Genomic DNA, 26,176 nt, shown 5'->3' with positions numbered 1-26,176 from the left:
AGTCGTATTCGTGTTTGTTGATCTGTATTCAGTGTCGGCGACCAGCGTCGAACGAGGCTGTTGATTTATTACGAGGCCACACTCAGGCATTCAACCGTCCTCATCGCGTCCCACCATCGACGACATCTCATCCAAGAGCTAGTCCCTCAGGCTCTAGAGAATACCAGCTACCACAATCATATCCTCAGTCTCCAAATGTGGTACCCATGTATCAGCCTCAATATCAGAAAGAATTAGAGCAGTCACTGGAACAACGGCGGCAGCAACTGCGCGACTATCGGCCACGGCAAACAGGGTCAATGCAACAACAGCAACTGCAGTCGGGGTCACCAACTATAGGAGTTGGCGTCAATCGATTCGGTACTAATCTCTGTAAAGCCACAGCTCCGAATCAGGAATCCAGCCTACCGCAGCACCGTCGTCCTATATCGCCGTTCCAGCAGCGGTCCAACGAAGCGCCGCCGTTCCGAACAGACACGCACATTGTTAACGGATATGACTCCACTATTTCGTACCGCCTTTGAATCTTGACCCGAAAAACCTTTCTACAAAAAACAGGATCCGTGTAACGCATACATAGGATTGAATATAATCATAGAAACAATAATAATGATAATTGTAGATTCACTGTATGAATAAGAGATCATACATAGTGAAAAAGAAATGCAAGATAATTGTGTACGATGATGAAGGTGGCGACCTTGCGCATAGGGTAGGAATTTTGTGGAGTATTCATAGAGTTCTATTAGATTCACAAGCGTAATGAAACTGAATAGAGCCTTATTTTAAAAAGACCCCGTTTACTTATTGCTAGTTAACATGCGGTAGCTATCGCCGCATATGAGCTAATGGTAACAGTAGCATTGTACTTTCGTACATTGTAATGTTGCCATGGTAAAATTCGGACGGGAACAATTGTTTCTTCTAGATATTGCGCCTTGTGGATAAGTGTGTAATGATATGATAATGATTAATGAATATCTGAAAATCAAGAATAGCCAACATATCTGTGAATACTGTTATATGCTATATTTATCTCGGACCAAATTTTCTGCTTTCTTGCGTGTCCGCTGACGTGCCTGATAAATCGAATCGTGGCGAATCGTGATCGTAATTGGTAAGCCTTCTTTTTTGGAATATTATACTAGGACGCATATGTCAAACTGACTTCTGCTTTTTGCCTAATACAATAACGTTGAACAGCGGTACTTTGAGACCATTGGCAATATGACATATTCTGGTTGAACTAATAATTCATCTATTTTCATTGTTATATATGGTTATACATAGTCGGAACCAAAAATAGGAAATGTGTATCTCTCAACCGCAATTTGAACATTCTCTGTTTGGCAATATTTTTATGCGGAATTGCGTTTCCTAGTGTACGATAGGTTCGATATTGCGATCACATGTACAAATGATAAATGAAGCATAGTGTCATTAAGAGGAGGCAATTTTTTGTCTATCACTTCCTACTAGATGCGTAAATATTGGCGAAAAAATAGCTTTGTTCCTTTATCCAGCTATATAATTATGTTGTCTTCGTATAGCGGTATGGCAAAACTGTAAGCTATTCATAAATCTAACTCGATGGTGAATCGTTGCCAAAGATGACTGTCTTCAAACGTTGTATTGCACTTCTAATTCGATTTGACAACGAATTCGATTTTGGACTGCACCCAACGTAATTACTGAGGGGCATCTACATGGCCGAACCCAATTTTGTAACACTACTACTGAAAGCAGAGCCCGGTCCGTAGAGAGGAATACAAAAGAGACTTCTAGTCGACGCGTTTTGCGGACAAGTGGCCATGCAAAAAAGTCCATAGGCGGTAGTAAAAACCACGTAAATGGGCAGAATACGTACTGGACTGTATGAAAGCATAAATAAACCTGTACAGGCTTGTATAAGAAAAACAATAGAACTTGTATTAAATGTATTAAACTAGCAGTTATTTTTTAGGTTTTCTGCTTATTGTTACTATCGTTCGTCTACTTCGTGGTTACTTTATTATGATGTTTGACGATCGCTAACAGGTAAAGTCTATTTTTTTTAGAGAACTGGTTTAGATTAAATGCACGGGTATTTATTACTAAGTTACAACACATGAGCACTTCTTATGACTTACAAATTAAAGATTATCATAAAACTGTGTTGTTTTTGTTAAGATTCCCTTGTTTTATCAAGCATTTTGTCTTTTTACCTTCTCTTTTGACCTTGATGATGAATGTTTTGGGATTTTGCGTCCGATACCACTGTTAGGTATGTATGTATACCTGAATTCAGGTCTTGAGGCAACCTAGAAATATATTTAAACGAAGCTGTAAATTTTGATGTCTGTTTTCATAGGGGCGGTGGAGTTGTGTCGGTTTTGAGCTCTACGAATATGATTCTCGCTTAGGACGCGAGTGGTCCTGGATTAAAATTCCAATGAAAAGCGATCTCTGTAACAAAATTAACTACTATGCAGCATTTTACATCGTATCTTAGATATCTGATGGTTGGCATGTTCCGGGTAGCTCAGCTGGTGAACCTGGGAGATCATAATATGAGAGCTCGAGTTCGTTGTTGGGCGGAAATGTTTCAAAATAGAAATAAATCCTAAAAAAAGACCTGAAACTATACGCTATAGTACGATACGGGTTTCATACGAGTTGGACAGGAACGTCTTTCTAGCTAATTGTCTTCCCGCTTGCAGGTTCGCGTTATGGAACATCCGCTGCTGTTAATCAATGCAGAAGATTTCATATCGTAAACATTTCCCACTAAATTATTGCTTCTATTGAAGCAAATGACAGGTGTATTAGAACTGGTTATAGTTAAAATATTAGAATTATGACTTTTAATTAATTACTCGCTCTTTGATAAGACTAATTGAGAACTCCTGTATGCGATACACATCACTACGTTTCTAATAACCCGCGCTGGACGAAGGTCCATATGTGTGTCACGGTAGTTGAGGCCAGTGCTGCCCGTGGACCAGAGCTGGAGATAATGCATCGTAGATATACGCAATTTGAAATACTTTATTTGACTTAATAAGAACAACAGTAATACTTCAGTTTTCCCCTGCGTGACGGCAAGAGCGTCTTCTTTAGTTAGTGTGGAAACGCGCTTCGTCGCTCTTTGTCTGTAGAGAATCCACAACCCTGAGATAAATAGTTTTTTCCTAAGCTACCCGGGCCACAATCAACGAAGCTCCCATATTCTAACACAGCAAAACACTTTCGACATGATTTTTTTATTTGTATGAGTCTCTTGTAGCATATACATATTGAAACTACGGCAAATTATCCTCTTCCATGGCAAAGTTAGCTCCTGCACGGCAAAGACTGTGAAGAGCTTTAATGGAAAGTTCTTTTGCACTGGCCATATCCTCCAGGTCTTGTTCTGATGTATTATAACTTTTTCCGATAATCGGCAAACTATACATGACTCGTGACCGTACATCTGGCAGCAACGAAAGCTTCAGAGTTTAGCCAGATGAGTTCTTCGACACCAATCCTGAAAATTTTTGGCGAAAAAGAACGTACGCATTAATTGAGAGATGGCAGAATGTCGTGGAAAATCATGGCGAGTACATAATAATAAATGAATTTGTTACTACAAAGAAAAGGAATTGCTTATGTTCCAAGGTAAGAGCCGTTTATTACTACCAAGCCTTAAATAAACCCGAACATACGACTGTCACCGGTAAATGCATACATGTAAGGAATTATGAAATATTTTTTTTTATATATATCATATACAGTTATATCAATACATTTTTTAACACTAAAAACAGCATGAACTTGCTTGACCGGAGTCTTACAATGGATAAAGTTTGAAGAATGTACCAATTTCACGTAGGTTTCTATATACTGATAATGGTAGCTGAGTTTATTTATTAATCCTAAAATAACATGCAAATGAATAAAGCCGTTAGCTACATATTGCTCAACATATGTACATCTTAGGTATAGATCCACGTGTCCACTTAAACCTGTGCCAAAACATAATTGTTACATTGCTTTTAATTACTATTTAATTTTAATTTTTATACGCATAGGAGCATAGTATAAAACAATTTATTTTTTAACGTTTAGTTCCCAGTTCGTCAAAAACAACAAAAGTTACATGCCATATGGTCAATTGTCTAAAGACTATGGTAGGTCTATTGAAACTGATACGTATGACAACATAGCACTGACCCGGACGCGTTCAACGTACCATGCGGGTTATGTCTCAATGACGCTACCTGCTTGTTTCGTATTGGTACGTTCACTGCGTAGCGACGCAGAGCAAATGTCATTTCGTGTCTGTTGTGTCTGTCAAGGCTATGTACTGCTGCAGATCGCCGCCTTGAATCGCTTTTTCGTACGGGCGTGTAATTACTTTGGACTGCCGTATATTGCATCTGTAGCCGATGATTTTTATAACAGCCTGCGACCTTTTGACTTGAAGTGGGTGGATATTACGTCAAGAGACTTAACTTTCGGTAACTCTGTGAAGCCTTAGAGAGACAATATTATGAGCAGATAGTTATTTGATGAATCAAGTTTTGAGCGTTCTAATCATAAATTTTTTCTAGAGTAAATGGCCTGTGTTCGATGCACGAGTGTAATGCACTGCGTATTTCTATTTGTTACTGAGCATTTCTGAAGCAAGGTCTCTGAATATTAACCTAAATTACAGGTAGCATAGACACATTGATTACGACTCGTGTGACTTTCCCTGAATCTCATCGACCGACCTTTTTGTTTGAGAATGAAAATGTCACAGGACGTCCTGTAAAACCATCTGCGAACGAAGTGGGACGAAACGAATCGACAGCTTTGAGGCTCGTTTGAAGTGGCTTCGTGCTGTACCTACTGAGTTAACCTGTATCCTTAATGCTGGTAAAATCAGTTTTTGTGAGTGGCGTAGGCCACTTGATACAGCTGCTATTTTGTTTAAACAAGGTAACTGGTTGGCATTAAATTAAAAATTATAAAGAGAGTACTAAGCAGACGATGCTTAAACTGGTTGGGATAATTGCAAATTAATAGGAGTTACGTTGTAGCATCCACCGATTTCCGTTTAGATAGCTGATATTCACATGTTTGTCCATTGCAGAGGATTAAATGCCTATTTCGATCGCGTTTGTGTGTGATATTGCTGTTGATCTCAAATCTTATTGATTATGCTCATCGGGGAATTAAGCATAACATGATCCCGATGTCGTAAAACGTTACTTAAAAAATCCACATCACAATTCGAAAGCGGGACGCAGCTGGCATTGTACTTTGACTTGTGCCAAAGCAGTGAGCGAACTGTGCGCTGTATAACATATATGGCAGCGATGAATATACTGTCGCCTTCGTTGAAGATTCTTTGTTTCGTGCTTGCCTCTAGGAAGCGTTACGCTGACCAAGAACCTCATGGTTTATCTTTTTAGATGTTATGAAGTAAGCTCTCCTTGTGTAAAACACCATAAGCAGCCATAGAAGAAAGGCAGTCAGAGGAGGCCTTTATTCAAAAGCTGCGCAAAAATAGAAGCCAAAATAATACGTTGAGTATAGGCTTGCCGATTAATTAGAGATGATAAAAAGCATGTTCAGAGTTATTCGTGATGTATGCAGCATGGTAATTGGCAGGTGTACGAATTAGTTATTTTGCAGAGCCTAGGCCAATTTTCGGCCATTCTTTGAGCACGTCTAACAGGACCTTAGCTTACAGAGGCCCAGCATTTAGCATAGCCTCGCCTCCATGTGTTTAAAAAATCTTCACTTATCCTCTTGTAAATATTGATGGCTGGGCTCTTCAGACAGAGGTGCAGGCGTACACACATTTTAATACATGCTTTTCGCCTGAACAAAACGTGGGCTCGTCCGGGATTTGAACCCGGGACCTCTCGCACCCTAAGCGAGAATCATACCCCTAGACCAACGAGCCGACAAGAAACACAGTGAGTCCAGTGATTCATGGGTGTTTACCGTCTATTGGCCACAACTTTCAGCAGATCAAAAAACTGCAAGAACAATATTAATAATAATAATAATAGGGATTAGAACAATTTGTTGGCAGCCATCATATAGATCACCAACTAGTTTGGCTGGACGAGGACTTTTTGGCCTGTAGATCATGATGACAATGAATCGGCCCCAAAACGCTTAGCTACATGATAATATTTTCAAAAATGTTGGCTGGCCAAAAGGGAATATTTTGTGAATCACCTGAGTTTGTGCATAGTATTTATCGATAGGATTAGCGAGATTTTGTATTAATTCTATATTTCTTTGTGTGAAAGAGCACTATTATAAGAGTTAAAGATTATTTTTTACGTCTTTTATTGTTAGTCGCACTTTTACGAAGAAGGAAGGTGTCGAATACAATTATTTTTACATGCAGTTAGCTACTAATATACTCTACTAATATATAATACTCTAAAGTGCAATGAAGGGTCGTTCGGGATTTGAATCCGGTACCCCTCACATTTTCAGCGAAAATTCCACTCCTAGGCCAATGACCCGCTGATAACAACGGCAATACCTGCTGCAACGAAGTAATTATTTATTTTGCTGTCGTGCAGGCCTAAGTGATCCAATCCAAGTATTGTAGAACGGTATTTATACACCTATATATAAAAATACATGTCAAATAATCATTATCAATAGAGGCACCTTAGTATAGTATACTACTACTGCAAAACATTTTGACAAACAAACAGTTAATAAATTATACTAATAATACAATAGTGCAGTTATATACTACGTCTATAATGATGATACATATAGAGGCTTCTGAACTGATGTAATATGATTTTTATCTATTTTCGTGTGAATTTAAATAAATACATATGCATTGACATGTACAGTATGCCGCTTAACTCCCAGTATCTATTAAACTGTGTGCGCGAATCAAAAGTACTTCGCATACATTCAGATGTAAGAGTTAATCTCAAAACGTCTACATAGCTTTCCACAAGCATAAGTTCTTTCTAGATATATCATTCTAATGCCTAATCAATGTAATAGGTTTTCTTCAGATGCTAGATTGGTGGACGCGGACAAGCATGTTTGTGATCAGGTTATACTCAGAAGCAATATCCGTAGAACAAGGTTCAACCTCATATAGGATCCTGAGTGCGCAAGTAGTCGATACACATATAATTGCAACATCTCCTTGAGTTCAAAGTTTTGTACCGTGTTAGTCGAAATCGCTGCGCTCAACATGGGGCTTGAGTCCATGACCCTGACACTGAGACAACAGTTATGCTCTACCCATTGAACTACCACGCTACGACTACGTTAATGGCCCTGTTGGTTTCCTGTTTTTTAACCAACGGATTTCCGTTGGCAAATTTATACCGATTACACCTGTACACACGACTAATGCCATTACTGCTCTGGCTACAGCCTCTAGTTGAGGTAAGCCAGGGGCTGCTGATTCAGGCCAGAACAACGACAAATACCAGGCGGAAAACGAAGCTAGGCAGAAAAAAGTGGGCCTTTAGACCTTCTTTCATACGTCTGTTCATGAGGGAAATATGATGCTTCATATTTTTATAATTTACTGTACTTCGCTAAACCCGGCATCGCTTGCGTCCGAAGCGGGCAATGACACCCCTGCACCAACGAACCGACTCTCTATTTATAACGTACTTTAATACTTGACCTCGTAGATTTTTATAATAATAATCTAATAAAAAAAAAAAAAAACATTTTATATAAATTCTATTGAAGAGTCAATATATTATCTATTCACTGTCACATTTAAGAAGCTTTTGTTATCTTGGCTCCAATTCATTTATTTCGCCCCAACGCAATGTTTCAGGTCTTTTTGAAGAAGCAATTTAGCACCCTTTTCAGATGAGGTTCGGAGTAGGAATACGAACGGAAATGTGCTAGTCCATCATCTTTTGGTCTAAAAAACATAATATATCTAAAAAAACACTCAGGTAAGTTCTTGTGGAACAGTTTTGGCAACTCTCGCAATGTATGATCTGGTATCGTCGCGAAGAAGGATGACTTCGTCTTTTCTGTCAGCATAGCTTCGTCTACTTGATGCAGCAGTGCCGTATAGAGATCCAATAATTTCCTGCTGTATACGACCCTTTTAGTTCGATCAAACACTTGACCGGACAGTATATGATTGATCACTCAAGATGATGACGCTATCTTTGAACTTAGAAAACCACTTTCGAGACTTACACTCAGCTGTACAGCACCATATATATGCGTTATGTAATAAGTATTATCCGGAGCAAAATTCTGGTTGTAACAATGCAAAGGGGTTTTGCAACTACCCCATTTAACGCTCAACATCGAGGACTGAGATTATTCAGTTTCATATTGCATAGATCCCTCCATAAGCAGCCTCAGCCTTCAGCTCAATATGGTCTTATGGGCGCTAAATGGGAGTTACGTTTTCATTTTTTAGCTTCAATAAAGTAGCCTGTAATAAAGTCATTTTCTCCACAAGAGAAAAACATTTATTCGAATTGAGGCGCGTAAAATAGTCGCCTTCTGTGAGCTGTAGGCTAGCACATGCCAACCATAAATTTTTTATTGTCATTATTGAAGCAGCTTTGCCTCGCGCTGCCAGGGCAGAGATGATATGCTCCTAGTGTAAACCAACCAATTACAGCAAGTCTATCACTCTGTTAACCATAATTAATACTCTACTATTATTACTAACAAGTGTGGAGTCTTCAATTTAGACTTTTATGCTATAACGAATCGGCTGGCTCGGCTGTAGCGACAATTTGTCTTCTTTTTAAACCTAAAATTTGTTCAATAATGAAGTATTATCTATTAAAATGTACAACAGTAATAGACCGTAAACTAGTACAACTTGAATGTAATGTTGATTTTCTCCTACTGATAAAATTCAAATAAGAACACATGCCTTATAAGGTCTGTAAGATCTTCTTTATCTTACTACACAGCTTACTTTCGGCCTCCACATAATTGTGCACATGGATAAGTAGAAAGACAACTGGTCTATCCCCAGATATTTGTTCGTAGCCTCCTATGCACCGAATATATACCATACATGCTCCACAACACCACGCTGTGATGAAAAAATCCTTAACTGTTTTCAGGTAAAAGCTGCCTTAAACATTTTTTCGATGGACTATTATTAAGAATGATTACTGGCGTTAAACACGACCTTATTCTATTTAAATTATATTGGGGACAAAAGAGTGGGAGCATCCTTCTTGTAAATTGATGGACGCATAAATCTACGTGCTGTTCGTTGCTTTTGGGGGGTATTCGCTAAACAGGGGTTGGTGAATTGCTTCGAACAGATTTAAAAATATCGACCCATACGATCCATCAATATAACCCCACCGAATTAAAAAATCTATCACGATCGGTACTGATGTTGGCTTGAACTTTGTTGGATCGCAAATTACTTCAATTAATGCGCCAAGTTCGTTATTGCTGGCAAGGGGCATCTGGATAAACTCGTCCACTTCACCGTCCAGTGGTTGCGGCTCGTGATCGGCCGGAAGGCTCGCGTCGTAGCAGAACGAAATCTGTGAATAGAAATAAGCATATATAGAGAGAATAATGAATGTTTTTAGTATTTACAGGGATAACGACGACGATACAGTAATTGCACAGATACAAAAAAGCCCTGCACGAACTTGAACCATGTTATTGTGATTCCATTCATCACGATTGAAAAAGGGATCATTGAGTTTAGTCTACCCATGTGATATATAACTTCAAACGTTGTGTGTTCTGAGGAGCATTTCAGTGTGTTTTTTTCATTTGAATTTATTTTTTTTTTACTTGACGTTCAATTCTGTGAGTCTTCAATTCACTGAGCTAGAGCCAACGCAGCCCTAATGTAGCACATCCTTACATCTGAAGTCTTTCTTTACCGTTTCAGCGTATTCTTTACGCCTTTTATTAATTATCTATAATATCTAATTTCATGTGTGTCGCTCGTTTGAATAATATACAGTGGTAATCAACACTCTAATAGTCACTGAATATATCGACCTACCTCAGGATGCACTCCGAGGCTGTCCTCATAGACGTACGTTACACAGCTAACGGGTTTAACGTAACGCCGAGACATTTCCTCTGGAAGAGAGGCTTCCTCTAGGCATTCTTTTTGCATACAATGCGAAGGGCTTTCGCCAGCGGCAAGACCTCCACTAACGTAAATGTCTAGTAAACTCGGGAAAAGCTCCTTTGCCTTAGACCTACAACAAACCAAATTATTGAACAGTACACAAAAAGCCACATATGGTTTAGTACTTTGCATGTGTGTGGGTGCGAAGGTGTTTGTTGATTGTACAATTAAAAACCGTCAAAAATTATTATTACCATTATTAATACCATGACTACTTCTAATTTATCGTTATGTACACAGGTAATCAATTTTGTTAGACACAGCTGTGTGAAAGCGAGGCGCACGTTATCACCTGCTTTAATAAAGCGTTGTCAATGGATGCCAGTCAGCGTCACATAAATTCAGTGGTCTGTCATCAACTGGAATCGCTTGTGCTCGATCCTATGCTAGTATCGATTATCGAAAGATAACGTTCCCTATTCGCGCAAGATATATAATGTGTGTTGCTGGCGGTGTTTGAAGCAGTAAGCCCTGGTCTTTTTCTGGAGGCGTTTGCGTATCGATGACAGTGACACGACGGAACTAACGTACCTTCTTTGAAACCAAATAAATTTCGGTCGACCCTCATCATCCACGACGAAGGCGTTGACATCAACCCCATAACGTTTTGTACCGAAGATAAATGTAGCAGCCCGTTCAATTTTAAATATTGGCGGGTCACCAAAGGAAGATGCCACCTCGTAAAGTTCGTCTCGCCAACCACGAAGACACGGAAAGACATCCTGAGTTCGTAGCTTTTTCAGCACTTCAGATAAGCCCTATTAAAAATAAAGGTAACACCACCTTTATCTTTTAAATATACGCAAAAGCTTACGTACGTCTTACGTAACAGCTCTATCATGACTTCTACTCCACAAACCGTAAATTGAACTGGAAACATTCATTTTCGTACATTCGTTTACATCTGTAGGATCAATTAGCTTGGTCAGTGGGTGATAACGGCCACGTTAACTAATTCTAATCGCCCCATTTTTTCTTGACACAGTAGTGGTAATAATAATGAACTATTGCGTATCTCCCATTTTACATTTACGTCGAGTTTATTACAAACTATTTTCGTCGCCATCAGCCAATGGAGACTGGAGAGGTATATGCCTGACACTGGCTCTTTGCTGCACCGCACTGAAGAGTCAAACTAACACAACGAAAACCGTGTGTATGTCTCTGTCAGATTCAACGGTAATTCCTGATAGGACCTGCCAAACGTCCTGGGTCCAATGCTCTACATTTCGAAAGTTGGATTTAAATAACATAAAAATTAATTACTTTCACCATTATCAGTGTTCTATACATGCGCCCTCAAAACTTTAGTAAAATTCGAAAGGAAAATTGGTATTCTATTGCGAGCTGGTTAAACAGCCGCCGTAGAACGATGAATGCGGTCGGCAATCCAACGCAACTCGTTGAAACGTAACGTGGACTTTCGGCATAAAGCAACATCGCAACGTTCGATTCGACGTTACTTTAGGACTCGGAAAAATCTGACCGACGTCCACTTTGCGCTATCAAGTTAGCGGCCGAAGGCCAAGCGATTCATGATGAGTAGCAGAAGGTGATAAATGGGTCGATCAATGAACCGCATCTATCGACGCTCTCTTCTTTCGTTGGAAAAATTATTTCTTCAGATTTCTCAGATATGTGAAATAACCCAAAAAACAAAATAACCTTCTAACCAACCTAATGCATTGAAGTTCATGAATTTTACAATAAAATTCGTAAAACGCAACTCTATCTACCAGAATAACTGTCACTGATAATAAGTTTAAATCAAAAAGGACCAACGAACCCTAGTGATTTCTGGTTCAGTTTTCCACCGGCAGAGGTGAATTTCTAACCCTCTCTGCTCGAAGGTGTCCGGCGCATGATGTTTTAATAGCTGCCATTCTCCTGGTCGGATAACTCCGACGATACGACCGTTTACGACGAATTTAAAACTGGTTGAGATAGACGTATTTTTCAGGCAAAACATCTTAACCACCTTAGATAATTTCACCAGTGGGTTCATGATAAGGTCAGAGTCGGAATCGCCCTTAAAACAACAATTTTCATAGTTAGTATAAAGAGCTAGCTCACGAAAACATGCAGGATAGAAGATCTTAACAAAAACTGGTTGAAAATAAAGTAACTGAAATATACCTAGAATAAGATAATTAGTAAAACGTAGTTTATCTTTTGGTATGTTTGGTTAATCAACGTGCGAGACACCACTACGCACCCAGAACAGAAACTTGGAAAAGAAAGCAAAATCAAACTATTTTGTTAATTTTTTAGACGAGCTCTGCAGAAGCCAGGTTCAATGCTTACCTTCATTGAACGAATAGTGTATAAAAAGCGATTATATTCGTCACAAGCGTTCCGAAGTATAACGGGCTACCCCTGACAACAAAGCGTCATGCTGAGAGACCCATTTCTGTCAGGTAATGGACCATTTAAGGGACAATAGTCTTACCGCACAGCGAAGTCAGTTTTTTCATAAGGCAGCAGCCAATAATCAAGACACTATTATACGCAAAGTTCTAGGGAGACTATCCTAGTAAATAAAAGCAGTGATATATTTTATTAAATAGGCCGAAATTATTTGTCGGATAAGCCTGCAAAGTCCGCATTTTTTGAGTGAATTTTGACGTGTAGCTTTCATTCGTAATATTACCGGTAAGGCTTTGCTAGATAAGTAAGAAATTCTTTAATTATTCGTCCAGAGGTTGTATGCCAAAACGTTTCAATTGTTCCTAGAATTCAGTAGAACTGAAAGCACTTCGTTGAGGCTGGCAGCCGGATACTAAGGCTTGACGTAGCTGGATCGGACTTCCTAAAGCCCTCTCGTTCTCATCTTAATTTGAGCAGTAAGGTACGATTTTCAAATAAAATAATTCAAGTTCGATTTTTAGGTTGAAAAACTTCTCGATGAATGATTTTTAAATAACTACACTACGATACCAGGGGCTCACTATGTATACAATAAAGAAACAGCTATACGAACCCTCCTCCTTCCAGCACTTGACAATGTGCATGTATGTGCAGCACTATTATTCTTAGGCAGTTTTTAGTACGTGTTCTGTACATAGCCTCTCGTATGTATACGGTATATGGAAAGCGTATAGCATATAGGAAAATATTTTCTTCAGACCAGTGAAGAACCGGGCAGAATTCTATCATAACTGTGCAACATAGTTTAATCTTGACGTATTTACCTTTTGAGAGCTTTGACTCGCACTTGGTTGTTCGCAAATCTCCCCAGCCATTTGCTTCGACACCGCTCCACAACTCAAAATCAGCAGGAACTAGCGCGGCCTTTGTTGTGACATAGAACAATGACAACGCAGATGAATGCCACTATCAGCTGTTTCAAAATCAGTTTTCCACTGCTTCGCCTCAACATTCACATCATTGACAAGCCTCAACAGCTCGGATCGCGTGCACTGTCGGCTTGTAGACTGCTGTTACTAGCCGGATGAATTGGGGGCCTGTTTTTCTTTTAGTCTCACAGAGAGTAACGTTCTTTCTGCTCGCTGTGCCGCGCAGGTGGAGTTGCAGGTTTCAATGGCCCTCTCCCATTAGTAAACACTAGGGCTGAGACAGAGAAGTATCGTGACGATTCAACGACGTCCGCAGCGTTAACGCTGGTGGAACTGTAGGGGCATCGTCCATGAAAATATATCGCATCATGCTGGCTAAGCATAGGTTGTCCCCTAAACGAATGCTAAGCAGTGGCTAATTAGTAATAGCACTCGCTAAACGAGCCCGAGCTTACAGAATAGGGGTCGGTTAGAGAGAAGGTGCGTTTTATTCATGGGTAGCGATAGAATCGGTTAGGGAAGGTCGATACTAAAATAAATAGCTTAGTTAAAAAAAAAAGATTTGATTGTGTATGATTAGTTGCTAGAGAAAAAATCATATACACTATTATTTATTATTATATTATATTATGATTATACATATACACTACAATTTCGTTATGCAGCGCTGAACATTTGCCAAACAGTAAAGGTAAAAAGTGGCGCGGCTTTAACAAACTTAAGGTAAAGGCTTTTGCTCCACCATAAATAATATATATATCATTGCAGTTGTTCCAATGATGCCGTAGAGGACTTAGAGCAGGTAAATATAACCCTTTCGAGACGCAATCGTCGACAAAAGGCCACTCATAATGGCCTATGTTAAGCTCATGTGCTGAATCCAAAAAAGTAGCATTGGTAAACAGCTGGTTCCATGGCTGTTTAGTTGCTGGTTCAAGGTTGACGACGCAAGGCGCATATTGCTCTCACCAAATATAAAAATACGAGTAAACTTTTATTCTAAATCGAACAATACGATCTTTATATATTTTATATACGGACTAGAATATTTACCAGATATACACAAGGTTATTTGTCTGTTGGAAACTTGCGCAAATGTCGATATAGAATGGCACTTCGATAAACACCGCTAGCGTATTCATTAAAATAAATTTGTCATCCAATATCAAGCATATGGCTGCGGTTTTCCCACACTTGTTTCGTAAAACATATTTAACTTTACCAATCTCTCCTTCTCTCTGACTGAAAAATGGCAGTGTTTATTTATTATAGAGTATCCTTTATAATTTCTGTTGAATGGTATAATTTTATGTGCGTTATATTCTGGTTGACCACCTTGCGCTCTAATTAAAGCTAGCCAACATATAGAATCCTTAGTGCAGGAGATGTGGCAAGCAATAGGCTCTGCATGCATTATATTATAATTGTTAGTTCTACTCGTGTAGTCCGCTATAGACTTAGTACGGTACCGTAGTCTTTCGTGCTAGAATTGGCCCTAATCGTCGCCGATACCGGTACATAGAGTACGTATGAAACCGTATTGTTTTCTGCTGTACCTTGATACTCAATGATCATTCTCCAAATCAAAGCTCCGGGGTAAAAAGGTAGCAGCGTTTATGTTTCAGGAGTCTACCCCACGAGAGAGAGGAGAGAAAGGGATACACAAACTTTAACTGGCATAGGGTATAAGGACATGCCAACCTTGTGGATGGCATACCAACGTTGTTGGTGTCATGCCAACGTTGCAGGTCACACCCACATACGAGTGAGCTATGCCCTGCATCGTAGCGGATTTCTGCCGCCAACCGTTGCAAATTTTTGCACAAATCTAAGCAAAATTCTCCAACAATCGACGTACAAGTAAAAGATAGCGCCAGTGAAACAAAGGTTAGTTTTTAAATGTATGTAGTCCTGAAACGTATTCTCTAGAAGATCGGCTATTAGTGCGCTTCATGTAAGTGATAAATAGCAGTAAATAGGTAGCAATAAAAAATTATGGTAACAACAAATTCGATTTGAAGTTCTGATACCTGTACACAAGTTTGCACCAGGTGCCTGATGATACATTTTGCGGTGCACACATTAAGCTACTGGCATTTACATTTGCAGTACATATTGCGTTTTTTTTAAAGGTCATCCTTATAGGTTTACAATGTTTAGTTACGGAAAACCTATCACCATGACCGTTGTAGGTGTACAAAGTAATACTTATAAAATTAATGACGAAACGACGTTAGGTGGCTTTTGATTGGACCTTTGTTCGTCGCTTAAAAGCGCTGTGCTAAGGAAATTATAATTTTCATAAGTCCAAGGTAAACTAGAATACCGCAATTTAGAAAAAATGCTTCGTAAGTTTGCCACCAGGGCTACAGTGGTGCTTCGAATATTATGAATTTTTGCCGCTCCTACTGCTGTCCTTGAATCAAGTTGAATAGTAAAATGATCATTCTTTAGTGAATGCAGTGCGATGCGTGCCACACAGGGTTCTCATTCGGCGGCTAAAGGTATTAGCCCCGTTTTTGTAGTGTCATTCTATGCAGTGGCAGAATAGAAGTAATCGTTCTCTCTAATTTACGTTCTGAAAGAGTCAGCAGTCACTGAAATGAAAATGGCGGAATTATCTAGCTACCGTTGCTATTCCGTGACTTGCTGTTTACATGTTAATTCCGAAAGGTTTCGTTTATGCCTGCTCAATGGCGGCTTATATGGCGGTGGAGCGAAAATGCAGTAACTAGATAATGCTCGTGCTGATAGGTTACATTCCGCTCTGTTATGCCTTGTGCTGTTGCTATAGTTTCAGTCAGGTCATCCGATCGGTAATGCGGTTTTTAGATAGGTCTGTTACAGTAAAGGGTGCAACATTAGTTTTCTGCCGGTTCACGAGAATTCACGTTTCTCTAAGTTGACTAAGACCGCCTGACCAAAGTGTCAATCCTAACTGGTATCCGAACGGTAGCGAACAGTGGCGAAATAGAATTTACAGATGATGCCCTCGGGTGCAATCAACGAATGGGAATAGCGCACTGCTCACCGCTGCGCATCGGCAAGATGTTATCTAGTCACAAGGTGAAAAAGCTTATATAAAGCGCCTACTAATATGATTTGTATGCGTTCATCTGTGTGATTGTATGATTAAACCTTTTACTTTTGTTTAGGAGCAAAGTTATAAATACGAAAATGGATAACCTGGCCGACCCAATAGTTACTGAAGAGGAAACTCAGGAGGAGCAATTAGATGAAAGTGAAACAACATCACCCTCTCCTGGAATACCTCTTGGTTGTGGTAACCCGAATCCCAGAGAGGAGGAAACTCAAGAGGGGCAATTATCAAGTAACACAAGCATTGTTGACAGCGATTCTTCCCGAAGCGCAACAGCAGAAGAATCGAAAGACACTTATGCGGATTGCCTAGGCACCGATGAGGTTAGCGATTTCAGAAAAATTGACCAACGGCAACTCTACGACACAGATTTGGATGATCCCTCAAATGATCTAATAAATGATCTAGCCCCGCAGCTAATTCAAGGAAACCTGCTGCGTTGCATCGAAATCAACCAGGCAAATCCTACAGCTGGTTGTCCGACCTGCTCTATTTTTCCTGGAATTAAAAGAGAAACAGCGGCGCCGATGGGGAGCGATTATTTACCAGCGGTTCGGGAATTCGTGAACGAAGAGCAGCCAGTTATACCAAAAGCTCAGGGATTGCTTTACGAGGATCACTGCGAACCAGTAACTGAAGCGATCATCACCGAAGATTCAGAATTGCCGACTGATGATAAAGCTAAAGAAAATTGTTCTGATCAAACTCTCTTTGCTCAGCAAGCCGAAAAAGAAGTGTCGGTATTGATGAGAAGATCGAGCGAGAGATTCACTGAACTACCGACGTTTGCTGATAGAACTGGTACGTATTTTAATGGTATTTGTGCGTTTTTTTTCATTGCACACGGCATGCCAGTCAAACAAACGTCTATAAGTACGTATATTTCAAAGAATGTTTTATGTTCTTTCATTAAAAAAATACTAAATTATTTAATACTGATTGTGTTCGTTATTAACGGTTTATGGCAAGCATTCCGTTGCGTTAGTTTTCTGCATCTATTTTTTTAAGGTTATCGATTCTCACTTGTGTTTATAATATTTGATTAACCATTTCCCGTATCCAATAAACGGACTGATCACGGTTAATGTTCCTCATAGTTAATAAAAATAATACTAATTATTATTAATATATCAGGGCCTAGTATTGTCTCAGTTTGGCGTAACCAAAAGAATAATTTCATATTAGTAAGAAGATTACAGAAATATGTAAGTAATAATAATAATAATAAATAAAGTAATAGACAAGTAAATAGTTATTTGATTTGTGTCATCTGTCGATTTCAGCTAGCCTTGACAGCTTTTTATTTATTAGTATACTGTATAATTACCTATTGTTTTTTTCAGCTGTCTTTGAAGAAACAGTGACTGTTTCCTTGGGTGAGCTCACGCTAAGTACAGAACAAGTCACAATATAATGACCATCACTTAAAGGGGTTGACAAAAAAGATAACTGAAAAATTTAAATTTTACGTTAACACAGTCAGGCAGTAGCTCAATCAGAAACCGTTTTTCCTACGAATCTCGTACCTGCTTAGAAGCTTACGAACAGCTCGAAACAAAGTGTATCGTAAATTGACAAACCCTCCTCAGTAGAACATCCAACAAAGAGTTGAAGGTACCACAATATATAGGATGATTCGAAAGTCTATTTGCGTTTATAAGAAGTAGGTTGGCTATTATTATTATGTTTGCTGTCAATTACATTATGAAGAAAATAGGCTAACAATTAGGCCGTCTGTGCGTGTATATTTTAGTTCTTAGTCTCCCTTTACCCTTCAACGGCTCCTGTTAGTCTACCTTCTTGTAAAGGTGTGACTCCTTTCGATTAATTATGACTTCATAAGTCATAATTAATCGAAGCAATTAATTAGCAATCGGTCCTGCAATATTATTTAGCATGCAAGTGTTAGTTGAACTTACAGGGTTGAGCCCCCTCTATTTTTCTCACACGCCCAATTAGCGGAAGGTAATCAACTAAAGTGAAATGTTTTTATGGTGCACAAAAAAAAATGTGCGACAACTAAAGACAAGCACCTTAGTAGAAATGTGTAATGCTGCACTGAGATGTTTTTTCTATTGTAATCTAACCTGCAATCTAAAGCAATGTTGCAAACTAAGTGTGATTTCGCGCGCAATGACAACCACGTTTTGTGCTTAGTGGTCTTTGTTTTTGTCGTATATCCTTTGCTAAGAGCTAGGAAAAAGCTATAAAAATTTCGACCTCTGGAAAAACTTTCTTCAAAACTATTCTAATTTTACAATGTGCAATACGCATTATTCCAGTAGAGAGCGATCCGGGTCTCCACATCGGCATAATGTGGACCGTGATCGTAATGACGTGATCCGTTCATTTCTCCAGAAGCGGACGCGGCAAAAGCGAAACCTAAACACAGTTGTTCAAGACTTAGTCCATATTTCACTACTGCTACAGCTTCTGAATATTCCATGCAAAAAAAACATCTCCGTTGGACCTGGCATTTAGGAGATACAACTATTGCGTAGACCTAATCTGCAGATTTAGTGCTTTGATTGTGCATTCGATATGACAATTGCACATTTCCTCTTGGATGGCACTTTCCATTACAAAATTAACTGTATCTACGCCCGGCCTCAACCCTGAACAATTTTGCATGTCTCTAACTAAAACTAGTAGATAATCATCGTATTCATCAAAGACACACACTTATAAGGTACTTAACAAGAAGGTTCGTTTAAGTGCTATGTCAGGCAATGCTTTAGCATTACATCAGGCAGATTTAATGCACCTATTGAGGTTCCCCTTTGAGGATACCATAATTATCGGGTATTATTGCTTTTCAATGTTCCAACATTGGCAAATCGTATAAAACAATTTTCTGCAAAGCACCGCATATTATACAATAAGAAAATGCGTAACATTGAAGTTTAATTCCGAAATACGAAAATAACATTATAGTATATATATATATATTAAAACAAATAATAAAAAAATTCGCTAATTATGAGTGAACGTGTATCGCGTTTTCGTTCACATAGATTCGTTTTTCCTTTGCCCTAAGTTATTCAACGTGTTTTTCATAGAGTCTCATAAATTAAGGTAGGTTTAGGTTGAAAAATAACACGGAGATAAAATTAACTATAACATTGGCACAAAAAAATGCGAAGTTTTTTTACCAGTTCAAGTTACGATTATCGTATGCATTCGTTTGAATTATAAAAATATTATATCAGAAAGTTAAGCGAACAGCTAAAAGTACGGTAGTCGCTTTTGCCAGACGCATGGTATATATACATGAAAGCATCGATTTCAGAACCAGATGAGATACTAACTAAACTAAATGATATGATGCTTGGATTTACTTGCTACGCAAGCAACTTTTTTAGGAAGTTTTTAGTATGATGGGAGCTTCAGCTAAATTCTGCATCAGAATAACGTGGCCAATATTCTTAGAGCATATTATCACGTTCTCTTTTTCTCTGAAGTCGCAACTCACTCGAATTAATCCACCTCAGGTTTCAGGAATAGATTAGCCAGGTAAAAATATGTGTTAATAAATAATGACAGGGTTACATCGAATACGCTAACGAGAATATTCAGAGACGTTAGAATCCTATAACCTGTAGAAGTGATGACTGTTTCCAGGTAAGATACAGCTAGAACTGCGGAAATATTGTATCTGTAGTAGTTCTATACACGAACCTAACAACCGAATGAGCACTGCGATTTTTTAAGTGATAAACTGAAAAAATTATAATTTATTTAATCAATTTTAGAACCTAGTAGAACATTTGCTGTATCGCCTCGCATAACTGTATTTGCACAAGAGTATCACAAAATGTGGTTATTATTTTCTGCACCCTTAAAGACTAATGGATATACCTGTAAAAATGATGTATAAATTAAATGAAAGTTTCAACCGTGCCACACGTCCCACTGTCTTGAAAACGTTGTACTACTCATGGTTTTTCACACAAGCCATGAGCAGCAACCGTATTTTCACCTTAAGGTCGACATAGAACTGATTCGGTTCAATCACACCACAGTCAAGTTGTGCCGATTCAATTCTATACCGCAAAAAACTGGTGCCTCTGGTGTTGCTTTTCTGCGTTTGTAAATATCGGATAAACACGAATTGGTTTCGATTTACCCTTCATGACACAAGGAAGAATTGCTTTGAATTCATATCTAGTAATACAAGTACGGTTTACTGGTTAGCAAGCTATTAATTAGTATTTGATTCGAATCATGAGAATATCTTCTATTACGATGCCATTATTGAATCCGAATCTCCTTGGATGATCGCATTCCTTGTTTGTAAATAACTGCGTATAAGCGATTCCTTTCTAAATCGTGGTTTCTCGTCGTTTTAATTTTACAACCTACACTTTAACTTGTATTTACCACATAGAGACATATTCCTTCTTTTGATTGTTGAATTACTGAGTTTAGTAATGATACATCAACAGTGCTCCACAACAAATTTCGCCGATGCTTGTCTCACTTAACAAATCAACTAAATGAGTAATTATTTTAATTTATATTATATAACTATACGTATCCATGGGTGGGATTACTAGATTCAACGCTCTGGAAGAAAAGCCTTTAGATACTAAGTCACAGCAGGTAATTTAACATCTTGCATTTGCCACTTGCCTCGTTAAAAATCAGTGTTACAACCGTACAACCCCTATATTCTATTATAAGTTTCACGAGAAGCGCTAACCTTCCCTTTCATTGTGAAACCACCCGTATTATAAGCTCTTTAACCATGTAAGTACAAAGCGATAGGTTTCCACACATTTTTATTTCGTTTTCAGCGATATTACACGTATCATATACTTGTTTCTCTTACAGCTCGTTCTTTGTCTAAAACAAATCAGTCTGCGACGCCTAACACCTACTCATCTTTGTTCTTTCGGAGTAACGAGAAACACAACAAAAACCAACAATAACGACTAATTCGATCGCCTGCAGCAAGTTCTGTCGTATCGAAAATTAGTAAAAGTTACCTTCATTTGCATTTACCGAACGACCCTATTATCCTACTGTGTTTAGATTACACTATAGTTCTTCAACCCAACTATAACATACACTTCATCAGTGAATGAAACCCGGTGAAACAGAGTAGGCAAAAAGCTTCTCAACGCCTTGTCCGCTCAGCGAGCTATTTGCACTCACGATACTCATTGCTACCGAAGCGTCGTGCGGCGACGCTGACGTTATCGAGGTCTGTCTGTCAATTTTCATAACGCGACTTCGGCTCGAACCATCTTCTCCACCACCGCCACTCGTTTCGTCGTCCATTTCCTCAACGTCTTCATCCTCGTCATCATCTAGATCGCCGGCCGATGACAAATAATCAACGTAATGCCTGTAAATGGGCTCAATCCATCGACGAGACCGTATGAGCACGTACGGATCGAAGGGAAAATAACCCTCAATGATGGTGCTGCATTGTGAAGTTTGACCGGATGCCGTTTGGGCATTATGAGGTCCGTAGGCCACATGAGCCATGGGTAAAGCGCTTCGCTGGTTGCGCTCAATAATAGCGTGGCAATATACGACCTGATAATGGCGCGATACATTGGCGAAGTTTGTAGCAATCGACTTCGACATGATCTAAAAATAGCCAAAAAAAAGATTAAAAAATTAAGGCTAGGTTGATGATACATTATTATTAGTTTAGTATTTACGCACTTATGGAGAAATAGAGTACTAGACGCTTATAGGACAAGTACACAAATATTCCAGTAACAGCAAATTCTAAATGATATGTCCTGTATACTTTTAACAAACCAATCTCGCCAAAGTGCACACAAAAGTTGTTTTCAACGTTGTATTCTATAGGTTTTTAATGAATCAATCCAACGAAAATTATATGTACACTGACATACGTAATTGTCTTACCTTCAATGGATTCAGCGGCGACGTGATCAGTTGCTCAAGGTTGAGACTCCGTAAGAACTCTAGCCCGTTAGTGCTTTCAGCAATATCCTTATGACGGAATGCGACACAGTAGAGAAGCGATTGGCAAACAGCGTAAAATGTTGCGTGACGATTTACATCTACCCCTAGCAACTGGGCAGAGCTGCTTTGTGCAATATAACTATGTAGAAAACGTGACAAGAGCGTCAGGGTGTCCTTTAGCGTGCCAACGCTAACAAACGCTGCCCGACTAAGCAACGAACCGAGATACGCAACGGATATCTGTCGAAACACAACTGGTGTATTTGGATCCTGCACTTTGTGCCACAGAAAATCAATCAAATGGTCCATAAATAGCGGACGCTTCGAGCAGATGTAAAACATAAGAAATTGAACGTGCAAACATTTATACGTCGCCATAATGTACTTGTCGAATACGGCCAAGAACCGCCGATATGTGGCCTTTGCCTCGTCTAGAGAACCTGTCACGTGGCTGTCGATGTATTCAAACAAGAGCTCCATAAGTCGATCTAATGCATTGCCTAGAGAATGCTTCATTTCCCTATTACAAATGGAGATGGCCGATGGTTGGCTGTCACTGCCAATCTTCGATGAGTGTTTTGTTGGGCCTTGTTCTTTGATTGTGCTGTCATTTTCAGCAGAATCCATTGTAAACTGGGTTGCCACCGTATCGTCTACAGTTTCTTCCATTGTCAACATCTCCTCTTTGGGGCAGTGACAATCGAGGTCAATGATTTTGTGTACCAGTCGTGATAAAACGTCGAGCGAAAGTTGTGTGGGAACGTAATCGACGATTCGAAGCACTTGTCGGTACATGTTCACCTGCTGAGACCACGGTTTAGTCATAAACGGAAGACATTTGCTAATCTGCTTTAGCAAAACGTCGCTGAAATGTGGCAGCTCTTGGATCATCTGCTGGAGCGCCTTATGCACCAGATCGAGCTGATCTTCGGGTGGCTTCTCGTCCTCAATCGATGCCATAGTACTGAGTAGCAACCGGCAAATTTCGTCGTAGTGAAATGTGTTGGACCGAGCTAACTCAACCAAAAGATGAAGGTAGGCTGCTAGTATGTCAGTTTGAAGTGATAGGATTTTGAATTTAAACAGTTCAACAACAAGCACCTCGTTGAAGCCATCCAATAGACTGGTCATTTTGGCCAATTCGTTAAGAAGTTGTACCGGAGGAATCGAGTTTGTTGACCTGACTCCTGTGTGGATGGACTTCAATGAGGCAAGAATCAAACGATATTTATCACTGAAGGCGCGAGAAGCGCTAGCCTCGCTAAGAACTTCTACAAAATTCATTGCTGTATGAATTATTCCAGACGAGGTTGCCGGCTGAGTTAGGGTTCCATCTCTGCGAGGAACAGGTTGAGGAGTCAAAAACTCCGGTCTCGACTGAACGGGTTTCGGAGTCTCGTTAGTTGCCACAAGGGACGCCATCTGAAAGAATCATAGAAATTGGTTCTTCAACGCAATGTCGTCGAGCCCTTCACGATTTGTTTGTTACGCGGTCGTTCACGTAGTTCCTATATGCCAATATATATGTTCTTTACTGTCCATTACATTCAATATTGTCTTTAAACGTTTGCCAACATTTAAAGAAGCTCTACTTTGTTTTTTGGTGTTTATTCTAAATCGAACGTAAGCACACTTCGTTTTGTGTAGAAACTGACCAGCCGTTTAACGCCTAACGACGGTACCGGACGTGAAAGTTTGAATTTGAATTCTCATATTAACTCATAATAAAATGGAATACATTTGAAAAAAATGCATTTAAACTTATAAACACGTATAACTAGCATAAATATACTCATTCACCTTAAATAGGTTAGTTACTAAGAGATCAGCTATGAGCCCGAACGAAAGAAGACAAGAGGCAAAAAAACTATTTGATTCTTATGGTAAACATATAAATTACAACCGGTAAACAACAGATAAACCTAATTGCTGCCTCTATTGTCACGGCTCTCAAACTGTTACAAACACAATATTAGATAACGAAGTATAAGAATAAAATACGAAACACAACCAGGGCTTTTTCTGTGAGTCAATCGGGTACTTACATCTGAACGACTGCGCGAAACGCACAGGACCAGAATCAAATTATATTATACGAGATGCGGTTTGCGGGTAACACACTTGTGACATGTTTAATCAGACATCAGTCGCGCGATATGTACATGACAAGTTCGACAGTTACCACCTCACTATTAAGATTATGGGCAAATGCAGGCAAATCTAGAGAGAAAAGATAAGGACGAAAAATAAAGAAGCAAATTCTATGGAAACAGTTTAGAAATAAGACATGAAATAATGTAAATAATTATAAAAGCTTCTTACAAAATTGGCGCCGATTAAGAAATTATTAGATTAGAATAACTATAGATATAGAACTCTTCCGAGTTCTATGAACGGCCTTGATGACCGCATCTTAACCTGGTCGTAAGTAATAAAACAGCATTCTTTGTCATTTCATTTAGCTAGCTCCCATCAGTCCTTTGTCGAATCGCAAATTTTGTAATTAATTGGTGCGCTTTTAGACAACTCATATACAGATTCCATAAGGTTTTGGTTTTCCAAAACAGCACAGTCATATTCAGCATTATCATACATGTAAAACAAAGTGATTTTTCTTCCATTATCTGTCACGCGCATATTTTAGATATATATTATATACACGATCAATTTTATCCAGTAGATCACATGATTCGAACATCTTTTCCTCGCTTCACGCCTAAGTAAGTTAGCGGACAAAAAGAAGCGAGTCGACACATCCGCATCGAACTCCGGCGTGGGCACTAATATCAATCATCAAATCCGCCACTACCATTCGCACCCAACAGTAACCGATTCGCCCGAAATTGCAGTAGCCACCAGGGCGAACCGGGCAGGCAAAACTCAACTGTCGTTAGCATCTAACTTAAATGGAGCCTGAATACATTCTTGAACGTGACTATGCATCGCTAGCAATAGAGAGAATTGTTACGACACCTATTCTGCCCCGCTAAACACACGAGGAGGTTTCGTCTGGGACACCACGATCTTCTGAGTTTGGGCAATACAAATTTTTAGAAATTTCTTACTGCCCCGCACGTGCTCGCGGGCCCTAACAGACTAAGCAGGAATCGACAATACGCACGATTCGTCCCAGAAGAGTTCTGCATCTGCTCAAACTCTACTGATAGAAAGAATGCAAAGGCTCACCATCACAAACCAACGCACCAGCTGACGGATGCAATAGGAAACAACGATAGAGTAATCGGTTGCAATTTTCGCCGCATCTAAAGAACACAACCAAGCATTACCCGTGACGGAACTAAATAGCGAAGTCGTACGAAGCGGCGCACTATATGCTGAGCTAGTCGGTGAATGAAATAGTAAATAATCGCATGTAAAAGGGAAAGGGAAAAAGGCGGGCACTGGGCTGGATCGATTTGGGAAAAAAGATTTTGAACTGAGGCTGTTTGTGGATCCGTTTTGGCGAAAGTAATCAGTGAAGATAATAATAGTTGCATTTATTGTCTTAGGTGATGTTGAAACAAGAAATTGGAAATTCTGAACTATGAATCAGCCTTCTCTAGCGTTTAAGTATAGTTCACTTAATCTATTTATTTTCAAAACTTGTTCAACTGCGCAACAGAATAAATGAGTCTAGTTCTTAAATTTGGAAATCAACTCTATGCCACAGATCGTCGTAGCAAAAAAGACAGCACACATTTTAAATCTTTTTTTTTGTTAAGA

General features: G+C 39.2%; 4 protein-coding genes and 1 non-coding gene across 18 annotated transcripts in view; 2 read left to right on the top strand and 3 right to left on the bottom strand.

Moving 5' to 3' along the window:
* The window catches only part of LOC111249828 (rho family-interacting cell polarization regulator 2-like), a 76,491-nt gene extending 74,566 nt beyond the window's left edge, over positions 1–1,925 (top strand). For all 11 annotated transcript variants that reach the window (XM_022804207.2, XM_086986451.1, XM_022804206.2 and 8 more), the window contains one exon: positions 33–1,925. In XM_022804207.2, coding sequence (XP_022659942.1) covers positions 33–524 — 492 coding nt within the window. In that variant the 3' untranslated portion in view covers positions 525–1,925. The remainder of the gene's footprint in view (positions 1–32) is intronic.
* A 3,917-nt stretch (positions 1,926–5,842) lies between these two features.
* Positions 5,843–5,914, bottom strand: TRNAP-AGG (transfer RNA proline (anticodon AGG)). Its single transcript has one exon. It is a non-coding gene; the product is annotated as a tRNA-Pro (tRNA).
* Positions 5,915–8,422: 2,508 nt separating this feature from the next.
* On the bottom strand, positions 8,423–13,605 carry LOC111250121 (uncharacterized). 2 transcript variants are annotated; one of them, XM_022804864.2, is made up of 5 exons: positions 13,303–13,604; positions 11,898–12,140; positions 10,643–10,869; positions 9,980–10,181; positions 8,423–9,503 (listed from the first exon to the last, which is right to left on the bottom strand). In XM_022804864.2, exons 1-5 carry the CDS (start codon positions 13,351–13,353, stop codon positions 9,207–9,209), a joined length of 1,020 nt encoding a protein of 339 aa, XP_022660599.1. In that variant the 5' UTR covers positions 13,354–13,604; the 3' UTR covers positions 8,423–9,206. The 2 variants fall into 2 exon arrangements, with proteins under 2 accessions (XP_022660599.1, XP_086843257.1); XM_086987131.1 differs by lacking the exon at positions 11,898–12,140 and having other exon boundaries at positions 13,303–13,605.
* Positions 13,606–15,013: 1,408 nt separating this feature from the next.
* LOC111249205 (uncharacterized) lies at positions 15,014–19,495 on the top strand. Of its 3 annotated transcripts, XM_022802768.2 has the most exons (3): positions 15,036–15,294; positions 16,563–17,308; positions 17,851–19,495. In XM_022802768.2, exons 2-3 carry the CDS (start codon positions 16,585–16,587, stop codon positions 17,919–17,921), a joined length of 795 nt encoding a protein of 264 aa, XP_022658503.1. In that variant the 5' UTR covers positions 15,036–15,294; positions 16,563–16,584; the 3' UTR covers positions 17,922–19,495. The 3 variants fall into 3 exon arrangements, with proteins under 3 accessions (XP_022658501.1, XP_022658503.1, XP_086843258.1); XM_022802766.2 differs by lacking the exon at positions 17,851–19,495 and having other exon boundaries at positions 15,014–15,294; positions 16,563–17,824; XM_086987132.1 differs by lacking the exons at positions 15,036–15,294; positions 17,851–19,495 and adding an exon at positions 15,349–16,473 and having other exon boundaries at positions 16,563–17,826.
* A 1,776-nt stretch (positions 19,496–21,271) lies between these two features.
* Positions 21,272–25,795, bottom strand: Tif-IA (RNA polymerase I-specific transcription initiation factor RRN3 homolog Tif-IA). Its single transcript, XM_022804339.2, has 3 exons — positions 25,640–25,795; positions 22,394–23,875; positions 21,272–22,105 (listed from the first exon to the last, which is right to left on the bottom strand). The coding sequence occupies exons 1-3, from the start codon at positions 25,640–25,642 to the stop codon at positions 21,584–21,586; spliced, it is 2,007 nt and encodes a 668-aa protein (XP_022660074.1). The 5' UTR covers positions 25,643–25,795; the 3' UTR covers positions 21,272–21,583.
* Positions 25,796–26,176: the final 381 nt, after the last annotated feature.

This window comes from Varroa destructor, unplaced genomic scaffold (genome assembly GCF_002443255.2).
Source record: "Varroa destructor unplaced genomic scaffold, Vdes_3.0 BEIS01000004.1, whole genome shotgun sequence".
Taxonomy (NCBI): Eukaryota; Metazoa; Arthropoda; class Arachnida; order Mesostigmata; family Varroidae; genus Varroa; species Varroa destructor.
Note: the sequence above shows the minus strand (reverse complement) of the source record. Positions and strands in the feature narration are given on the sequence as shown.

Bases quoted from the DNA above. Each gene is read 5' to 3' on its own strand.
- LOC111250121 (XM_022804864.2), bottom strand. From the start codon at position 13,353: ATGGCTGGGGAGATTTGCGAACAACCAAGTGCGAGTCAAAGCTCTCAA. The intron at 12,141-13,302 runs GTAAATACGTCA...TGTTGTTTTAAG, and splicing joins CGAGTCAAAGCTCTCAAAAG to GGCGATTCCGACTCTGACCT. The intron at 10,182-10,642 runs GTACGTTAGTTC...GGTTTGTTGTAG, and splicing joins TTTATTTGGTTTCAAAGAAG to GTCTAAGGCAAAGGAGCTTT.
- LOC111249205 (XM_086987132.1), top strand. From the start codon at position 16,585: ATGGATAACCTGGCCGACCCAATAGTTACTGAAGAGGAAACTCAGGAG.
- Tif-IA (XM_022804339.2), bottom strand. The intron at 22,106-22,393 runs GTAAGACAATTA...GGCTATTTTTAG, and splicing joins CGCCGCTGAATCCATTGAAG to ATCATGTCGAAGTCGATTGC.